Source organism: Jatropha curcas, chromosome 5 (genome assembly GCF_041381405.1).
Source record: "Jatropha curcas cultivar XTBG-Jc1 chromosome 5, XTBG_Jcur_1.0, whole genome shotgun sequence".
In the NCBI taxonomy this organism is placed as follows: domain Eukaryota; kingdom Viridiplantae; phylum Streptophyta; class Magnoliopsida; order Malpighiales; family Euphorbiaceae; genus Jatropha; species Jatropha curcas.
In genome coordinates, this window is record NC_143155.1 from 483,288 (window position 1) to 493,327 (window position 10,040).

General features: G+C 34.1%; 1 protein-coding gene and 1 long non-coding RNA gene across 5 annotated transcripts; both read right to left on the bottom strand.

The window, feature by feature from the left end:
• Positions 1–687: 687 nt before the first annotated feature.
• LOC149495945 (uncharacterized) lies at positions 688–2,274 on the bottom strand. Its single transcript, XR_016320930.1, has 2 exons — positions 2,010–2,274; positions 688–1,831 (listed from the first exon to the last, which is right to left on the bottom strand). It is a non-coding gene; the product is annotated as an uncharacterized LOC149495945 (long non-coding RNA).
• A 139-nt stretch (positions 2,275–2,413) lies between these two features.
• On the bottom strand, positions 2,414–6,010 carry LOC119369063 (disease resistance protein RPP2A-like). Of its 4 annotated transcripts, XM_089721692.1 has the most exons (5): positions 5,641–6,010; positions 4,451–5,531; positions 3,221–4,298; positions 2,979–3,083; positions 2,414–2,618 (listed from the first exon to the last, which is right to left on the bottom strand). In XM_089721692.1, exons 1-2 carry the CDS (start codon positions 5,678–5,680, stop codon positions 4,753–4,755), a joined length of 819 nt encoding a protein of 272 aa, XP_089577818.1. In that variant the 5' UTR covers positions 5,681–6,010; the 3' UTR covers positions 2,414–2,618; positions 2,979–3,083; positions 3,221–4,298; positions 4,451–4,752. The 4 variants fall into 4 exon arrangements, with proteins under 4 accessions (XP_089577818.1, XP_089577819.1, XP_089577817.1 ...); XM_089721693.1 differs by lacking the exon at positions 2,979–3,083; XM_089721691.1 differs by having other exon boundaries at positions 2,414–3,083.
• Positions 6,011–10,040: the final 4,030 nt, after the last annotated feature.

The following is a 10,040-nucleotide window of genomic DNA, read 5'->3' on the forward strand; positions in this document are numbered from 1 at the left end:
CTTTAAGTGGAGGAAAGCACGCTGCTACAGTAACGTGCTAAGGAACTCAGAAGCGCTACAGTGCTACAGGAACTCAGAAGCGCTATATTCCATGTAAGAACACAATTTTGAGATATTGAAAACTTCATTTGTTCAAGCTTTGCTTGTACTCCTTTGCATAGAGTGATAGTGAGAGATTGCTTCCTCTAATTGCATCAAGAATTAAGGTAAGCTTATCAACTTGTTTGTGGCGTTTATCTTGTTCTTTGCTCGATTATTGGTGTTACCGTTTCAGTATAAACGTGGGGTGCCATAGAGCGTTTAATCTCGATTATTGGTGTTTCCGTTTCATTATAAACGTGGGGTGACATAGAGGCGAACTTATATCTCATTCTTTGATCCGATCCGTATCAATTTGATAAACACTAGTCAAGGAATTCAAAAGTTATACTACCTTTACATAAGGATCCCACCAGCCATCTGCAATATAATGGGACCTAATTCTTGAAACTTAGATAAATCCCTAGTATCATATATATATGTATATATATATATATATATATATACCAGGTCACATTTTGGCCAGGCCAATTATAGTAATGGCAACCATTAAGCAGCAATATTGAAGTGATCATATAACAGAATCAACTAACGGCATTCTGTCCAATGCATAAATTCACAAGATGCTCAAGAACCAAAAAGACAAACTGAACAATTAATTCATTTGTTTCATATTTTTACATTTTCTCAGAAACAATAGATAATAAAATCCTTCGTTTAATATTGAAAAGACTTAATTTTCTCTAACAAACATTTCATCAAACGAGTGGTGCACGTGCACCAAAAGAAAACACATAATACACTAAGACCAGTAACATCAGAAGTGTGTTTAATAAATGCTTCTTTGTTTTTGTTACAAACAGGAGGAATAAAAAAAAAAAAGGCTAACCTCGAGATTTATCTCTCCTGATTCCGGTGTTAAGTTTTCTCTGAGACGAAGATCGGAGCAAAGAAAATTGACCAAAAGAATGGAGAAGCGGAGAGAACTTCGTCGCGGCTGAAACGCTTTAAAAGGTCGTCGTTTCGATTGGCCAACTTGGTGGGCTTAGATTGTAAATCACGGGCCAAACCTTGTCGGGCCTTTATAACAAGTGGATCACTGGTTCAGGCGTTTCTGGATTTGCCTTAAATTTTCAGATATAATATTAGGCGGAAAAGAAAACTGAAAATCTAGAGTGTAAGAATGATTTAGGTGAATTGCTTATGGATTACAGGATGATTTATTGATTTATTTCAATCAAGTGCTCTCAGCATAAAATTGTTTGAGAAATTGCCAGTGAGAACGTTCATCATTCTCCTTATGTGGTCGTCCCTCTATAATCTTCATTCCAGGGTTCAAGCCAATAATTTCTCGACCCAGCTCTCGTCCCAGCACATGGGGAATAGGCCACACTTTTTCGCCCGCAAGTTCTCCCCATGAGTGAGAAGAAAAGCCTTGAGATAAGTTGATTTGTCCAGCACTCTTGTCGTCTTGAATGTACATGATGGGAAATAACGCAACCACACATGATCTTGGAACCTCTATTGAGGACAGTGCCAGTATCGGAAATCAACCTATAGTTGCCGTGCATTAAATAAAAGTCCAGGCAGAATTGCATATCGTTATTGGAGTTTGCTAGAGAGTTATGGTCATGGACTTCAAGAACAGCCCAAAGAGCTAACCCCTCAAAGTGTTGTCAATCCAATTTCCAGGCACATTTATTCCCACTGAAGAACCCTTGAACCCCAACTTAGACCACACTGGAATTTCACTTCCAGTAATAGTAAATTCAGCAAAAGAATGAAATGGTACCTGTATCATGAAAATTCAAGATTGTGCATGAGAGCCAATGCTATGAAAATCAAGATATAGCAATGAGTGTCAGCTCACTAGAACTAGAGTAGTCTCAGAAGTTGTAAATTTAGAAGTTCCAACTGAAGTTGGAGCCTAATTAACCCAGAAACATAAAGATCTTGAGAGAGGGACAAACCTTCACATCTGTGAAAGGACAGCACTTTGAGTTTTGCCAAAGAGCATATGGAGAGTGGTGGCTGTGGCATTGTCGTTCCACCTGCATCGAGTTCTTCCAAATTTTCCAGCAACTACAACTTCTCCAGTAATCGATTAAGATGAGAGCAGCCAGAAAAATAAATAGTTCTCAGATGCTTTAAACCAGTTCCAAAGTTGCTAGGAAGGTGTTGTAAATGTTTAGAATTCCTGGCACTCAAAAGAGCAAGGCCCGTAAGCTTTTCAATCGATGAAGGTTTCCTGTATAGCAGTGTCATCTAGTTGAAGCTCTGACAAGTGTTCCATATTGCATTTGATCTTAGGAAATATCTCAAGCTTAGAGCATCCAGAGAGTGCAAGGATCTCAAGAGAAGATGTATGGATTTCACTTGGAAAATTTTGAAGATTCGAGCAGTCTTTCAGATTTAATAATTTGAGGCTTGTGAGGGAACCCACAGATGAATGAACCTCAACTAAATTTGTGCAGCCTTGAAGAATTAACACCTCCAGATTTGGCATCCCTGTGAAATCCGGTGTCCTAATGAGTTTCTGGGAATGACTTAGTTTGATGAACTTTCAATTTATCAAATTTCTGTCAAAATAAAAATTCAAATCATTTAGCCCTCAATTTCAAATCACATAGACAACAACTAAAATAGTCAACTAATAACTATACATTCCTCTTCGTCCAAAACTCTGTTATGCTGCTATATGACATATTAAGTTCAACAAGGTTTTGTGGATAAAAATGAAGTGGCAAAGTTTCAAAGGGATATCCATGCCAACAGAGGCATCGTAAACCATTTGGTAAAGTAAGAAAGTCCCTAGAAAGAGTCACATTTGAGTCTAAAGGTACTCTTGCTCCATTTGCGCCATTGAAGAGACTGATATTAGCAAAGGGCTGTTTTTGGATAAGGTATTCAAAGCCTCCAGATTGGTGAGCATAGCAAACCTTAAGCGATCTAAGTTTGGTCATCCTCTTGAAGAATTCGGTATTTATATGCAAATTCTCTATTTTAGACAAATCTAGGATTATGCCCACAAGTTCTTGTGCCACCTGTAACCAAAAGCAAGGACAGTCAACATCATAAAGTAATGCTATATCTTTAGTGGGGCAGGGGGAGCATTGCACATTGTATGATCTACTGTAATGCAAGTGAAAATAAACAAATTTTGAATGTAGTTGTTTCTTACCATATTGTTTGCCAACAAAGTATAGACATCATTATGATCCCACAATCTGGTCCATTTGCCTGGGTCACTTTCTGGTGGATGAACAATTTCCCTTCCCATTTGTTGTACTAAATCATGCGTCCAAAGTTTATTATCTAAAATGGAGATGAGAGACTTATCAATGAGGACTCTTAGATTAGCATGTGGGAAGAACCTACAACCTTCAAATACTTTGACAACATAATCTTTATCCTCCCCCTTAAAGAAACATGCAATATCAAGAAACATATCTTTTTGAAAAGGATTATCAAGTCCATCAAAACTTCTTTTAAGCACGTCATTAATTCCACTTGGAGGAGATATTTTAAGTTGATGCAATTCGTCTTGACATTCAAGTTTATTCTTGCCAGCTAAGTGGCCACCAAGAACCTCGAGAGCTAAAGGAACGTTCTTAGCATACTTGATCATGTCGCGTGAGAGCATCAAGAGTTCGATGAATTCATCTGTTGAATGGCAATTCTTGAGTGCCTATTGAGTAAATAGCGGAAAAGATTCTTTATCATTTAAAGCTTTGGCAACATATATTTGATCCACTCCATGTGCAACAAGCAACTGTTTATTTCTGGTTGTTATAATAATTCTACTACCAGGACCGAACCATTTATGCTCTCCAGCTAAGGCTTTCAACTGTTTTAGATCATCCACATCATCAAGAACAACAAGAACACGCATGTATTGGAACCTGTCCTTTATTGCACCAAACCTAGAGTTCTTATTGTTTGGATTCCTTCCCTCAATAGTTTAGAAACAAGTCAAACCAGGTTTTCCTGCAACTTCTCTAATACTTTCAAGAAAGCAACAACTTTCAAATTCAGAACACATACGGTCATAAACAGCTCTAGCAATGGTTGTTTTACCGTATCCTCCCATACCCCATATTCCAATCATGCCAACATCATTTGAGCCCATACATAATTTTGATTTCATTTCCCTTATACGGGAATCCATTCCAACTAGGCCTTTAGTACTATTGCTGCTTGTACGGCTCAGTATTTTCAAAATATAGATGACAATTTCATCAATAAGAATCGCTTCATCCCTGCCATAGTTGGAAGAGCAGCGAATCAAAAGAGTCATGAAAGGGGAAAAACAAGAAGACGACTATAAACAGCCATTAAGAAGCTAAAAATAGGATTATGCAGTTCTAAAGAAGCTCAGAAATTAAATAAGACTAATCATAATATGTATTACCTGTTTCTTGTATCCCGCCCAGATATGTTGCCTGCCTCTTTAAGAGCTAATGTCCAACCTTCCACCTTCTCCGGAAATTTCTGTTTTGACTTGTCAAACCCTTCTCCAAACCCGCCAGTTATCTTTTTCACTTCCGATGGGTCGACATGGTAAAAAATTGACAAGACTAAATCACTTGTTTTTGAATATATCTCTTCATCTGTCTTTGTATCTTTCTTTGGATCTGGGATACGTTTGGTAATCTTCACAAGTTTATCCAAGCAAAAAATGGAATCAACATAGTTCTTAGAAAGAACTACAACTCAAAACCTTGACTCCTCAATTGCTTGAAGAAGTGCTGGAGTGATTGTTTCTCCTTTGTCAAGTTTCACATCATCTTTGAAAGTTCTAATTCCTTTCCCAGTCAAAGCCTTGTACAGATAGCTTATAAAGCTATTTCGAACGTCCTCACCTCTAAAACTCAAGAAAACATCATATGTCCAAACTCGGGAAGTGGAGCCCATATTTGCAGTCTCAGAGAACTCAGTTCCACTTGCAGCAGCTGGCTCAGCAGCTTTTGAAGAAGATGCTACAACAGTAGTGGCAGCAGCAACATTCGAAGCAACAGAATAAGAGGCCATGGCAGCTGTTGTTGTAGAATTCGAAGCAGTATTAGAAGAAGAGGCCGCCACAGTCGAAGTCCCCTCAGTCGCAGCTGCAGATGAAGATGCTGCTACGGACACAGTTGCAGCAGCTAGAGGAGGCGCTGTCACAGTATGAGTCTCAGCGGCCATTGTTGTAGCGGTCTCAGTCGCAGGAACCATAGTAGCAGCATCTGTGACAGGAACAGTAGAAGATACCACCGCAATTGCAGTCGCAGCATTTGTAGAAGAAGAAGAGGCCGCCACAGTCAAAGCCCCTTCATTCGCAGCTGCAGATGAAGATGCCGCCACAGTCACCGTTGTAGCAGCTAAAGGAGGCGCTGCCACAGTATCAGTATCAGCAGTCGCAGGGGCCACAGTAGGAGCATCTATGGCAGGAGAAGTAGAAGAGACCGGTGTAGTTGCAGTCGCAGTATTTGCAGAAGAAGAAGTGGCCGCCGCTTTACCAGTGCGGAAGGAAGAACACATAGCAGGGTACAAAAAATGGAATCAGTAGGATTTCGGAACTGAAAGTGTTTGAAAAATTAGTTGTCTAAACGTAACCAATACCATATTCGTTCGAGCAATTTAGCAAACAAGTTATATTCATGGTAATAGAGAAGAGTTGACTCCACGATTCACATGCAGAAGACTTGAAAGCTCAATAATATACAATACAATATATGTGTATATATATATATATATATATATATATGTATATGTATATACAACGCTGAGTGGCAGTTGTTTACAATTGGCCATGTCCATAAGATGATTCGTTAGCATTTCTGCATTATGAGCATTTCTTAATTAGAAGAGGAGAATTTAAAAAAAACATAAAAGTTCGCCGCGTTAGGTGATGGCAATTTTATAAATTGCCAATAGATATTGGGCAAAAATAAAATAAGGAGAGTTCTCCCTTAAGTTGTACTACACGAAGCAATATATTATATGTATATTTAATATATGTATGGCTGAATATTCGGTCAATTTAAATAATATATTTAATCGAAATAAATTAAAATTTTTTTATTTAATCCAAATTCACATCGTTTTGTTTAAATTAATTTTGATCATCAATCGAACTGAAGTTAAAAAAAATAAAAATCTAATTAACCGACTGATTTAACCAAAATTTATGATTAATTAATTCTAACCGAAATAAAAATTAACCGAATTTACTTGTAACGCCTGACTCTAATCACCAGAGGAATGATCCGCTTTGGATCAAACCGAATCCGTCGAATCTATCTCATACTATATTAGCATTTAACCAAAATTTATGATTAATTAATTCTAACCGAAATAAAAATTAACCGAATTTACTTGTAACGCCTGACTCTAATCACCAGAGGAATGATCCGCTTTGGATCAAACCGAATCCGTCGAATCTATCTCATACTATATTAGCAGGATCCGTACGGTTTTGTCACACAGGTGAAATGAGAAACTTAAGCAAGCACGCTTAATCTGGAATTCTTCTAACTCTCTAACCATTTCATCAAAGGCGCCTCTAATGATTAGTTTCTTTCTTGTCGATATATGATTCGATTCATTCATGTGTCCCACATTCCACTATCTATAGCTAACCTGCCATCCTAGAAGCTCGGGAGGACTTTAATTCTACCCGTCTCCTTAGAATCGCTTTGCCGGGTCGGAATGTCACATTACTAATCACCACTTGATCAAAATAAAAACTGAAATATGTTTAATTTTTTATTTTATTATCTACTCAATTAAAACAACATAGTTTTGAGACTTGGTTAATTTGATTAATTCAGTTGGTTAACTTTTAACTGAACCTTTAATCGATCACTAAAAATTTAATTTTTTTAACTGAATATTTATTCAATCAAATTGGCTGAATTAATCGAATTGGTCGAACTGAATGCTCACTCCCTAATCACATGTAAAATAGAAATAAGATTTGCTTATATCTAGTATATAGATCCATCCGAACATTTAACTGAAGAGATTATTTTTAAAATTATTTTTATTTTATCTTTTCTTTTTCTCAATGAATGATAAAAATACCATCGCTTCAATCTAAAATTAATTTTGGTTGGTTTAGTATATGAGTCAGTTATCGGGAGTAGAGAAATATTTTATTTTTCCTAAATTTGTGAACAAGCCTTGCCTAAACTGGTATGAGTCCACCCATACACCAAACCAATCAATGAAGGGATTTTTTTAAAAATGATTTATAGTTATTCTCTTCTTTACCCAGTAAATAGTTACATATACTTTCATTTCAATTAAAAAATTAAGTTTAATTGATTTAATATATGGGTGAGTATGTACACCGGTATATAGGTAAATCTTTCCCTTTCTCTTTGACATTTGTTATGAAAAATACAATTGCATGTAAATCTACAATTCAATAATAATAAATTATAAATAATACTATTAAATTATTAAAATTTAAGTATTGCTCCCTCAGTCGCATAATTAAATTATTTACTTTTTCACCCGCAAGCCTTGGCCACGAATGAAAAGATCATCCTTCAGCTGCCTCGAACTGTCCAGCTTTCTTCTCAGTTTGGATGTACAGGCTTAGTATTTCTATTGATGACAAATTCAGTATCAGAATACATCTTATAGTTGTGCATCAAATAAATTTCAAGGCCGTACTGCATTTTTATGGTTGAATTGTTATCGAATATTTCCTTGATTAATAAAGAAAGAAATCTCTAGCCAATCAGATATGATTTTATTGATCTTTTATTGATCTTTTCACTAATGTGAGGAGTGAGAAGTTTTAAATTCGAGTTTTCTACGACTATAAGAGTTTTCAAAAAAGAAAAGAAGAAACTCTCAACTCAACTAATCTTTTGGATACATAAAGCAAGATTAAATAACAATTAATCGGTTCTATAATTATTTACTAAATTTCTTACTCTATCCATATTTCAAAATATTATTATCCTAATTTTAATCTTAATATGTATAAAAATCAAATCAGGACACAAATTATGGAACATAAGGAGTAATCAATTTATCACAATATCATAGTATTATACCATGGCTTTTGTAGTCTCTCTCTTATAGATACTTCTCTTGAATTTTAAAATTGTATTTACAAAGTTTAAATCTTGTTGATTTTGTGCGGTTCTCTCTCCTTCTCTCAAAACCTAAAATCTAAAAATTCTCTTTTCTTCTTTTATAGGCAGCCACCGGTGAGCTCTCACTGGTGGTCACCTCCTTGCTTTTTTTTTGGAAATAATCCTTAGATTTGTTTCCAAATCTGATTTATTATCGCCTAAATATAGAGATTTATTGTTGCCAATATTTTGAAATTTTATTCTCAAATTTAATTCTGAATTATTATTATCACATAAAGTCTTTTATTATTTGGATAGTTACGTAAAAAAAAAAAAGGACATTAAGAACTTTATCGTGACATTATGGCTCCAATAGTTGGTTTTAATGCATTGGACGCCAGATTTTATATGGATGGATTGGAAACCGGACTAGACGCATTTTTTCAAAGATTTGGTTTGAATGCATCGGAAGCCAGATCTTATTCGAATGTATTGGAAACCGTCGGACCAGACGCATTTTGTCAAAAATTTGGCCTGCCGTGGGGCTTGAACTATACAAATACATATGTATCAACTTCAACTTGCAACTTAAAATACCCAATTTTCTTGAAGTGAGGGCAGGGGGCCTATTTTCCGTCTTAATAAAAAATTTTAATGGAATATTTTAATTTTAATCCCTCTTGGCTTGTAGCAACAATGTTTTGGTTTGTAACAATAATGATATGTTTTGTACTAAGTTGGACTGTGTTCGACTCACGCCAATGCACTTCATCAACTTTTATTATTTTAGTTTTCTTTTTCCATTTATATTTTTATAGTTGACTTACGATATGCCATTAACTTTAATATTTTTTCATTTTTCTCTTTATTTATATTTTTTTTGTTTTAATAGTTTTTCTTTTCTTTTCTTTTTTAGTTGATTAGACAACCACTCACACACAATTAATCTTTATAATTTAACATTATTTATTATTTTATAAGGGCACTAATACGATGGAGCTTTTTATAAACCATTTAATATTTTTTTTTTATAAATTGTTAAATACTCTAACATTCAGCTTTTAAGAGTAACGTTTAATATTTAGCTTTTAATTAAATTTTTTATTATTTAGTTTTTATATAAAAGGACATTAGATATTTAATTAGCTAAATTCGAGGAAACACAATTTGAATATGATTGTGAAAAAAAAAAATTGATATCTCTAAACCACTAAACATATGTCACCCAATAATATAATTAATCGAAATAAAATTTTAATTTAATCAAAATGCTCAGCTCAAAATTTAATATATAAAGTGTCGTTTATGTGATATCATATGGTCAGTAAAACACCATAACATGATAACATCCGTTAACGTGAAAGCAGCGTCCCTAATGTTAATGTTCATCACGTGAAAAATGGAATTCTGCGACATTACTCCGTTGTTTTTATCAATTTATCATTAAGTTGTTTTGTAGAGCCATATGTTTTTGTTACTTTTATCCCTTTTTATTAAAATATATATTTTATAATTACGTAATATAATAAATTCAGATTCAAATCTCTTTTTCAATAATAAAAAAAATTAAAATATTTTTAAATTTAATAAGAATTCTAAATATTAATTAAAAAATAAAATTTTTTCTCAATTACTATTACTTTTAAAGACTAATAGTTTATTAACGAACGTAACTGATTACAATCTCTTCTCATTTTTTTTAATTATAAATAATTAAACTTATTTTATACTATCTTTATTTTATAATATTTATTATATTGTGATTTCAACGAGTAATAATTTTTTTTTATATTTACTATTTATATATAATTATTAATTATTAATAATTTTTTTAAAAAGTAATATTAAATTAAAAATAATATAATTAATTTACTCGCATGCTTGTGTTGACCTTTCAATAAAACCTCTCGCCGTTAGAGCGCGTAAATA

What these genes read in the sequence shown, in the direction of transcription:
- LOC119369063 (XM_089721690.1), bottom strand. Translation starts at nt 3,682, where the DNA reads ATGCTCTCACGCGACATGATCAAGTATGCTAAGAACGTTCCTTTAGCT. An exon ending in CTTTGTTGGCAAACAATATG is followed by an intron (nt 3,084 to 3,220) that starts GTAAGAAACAAC and finishes TTTTGGTTACAG; the next exon opens with GTGGCACAAGAACTTGTGGG.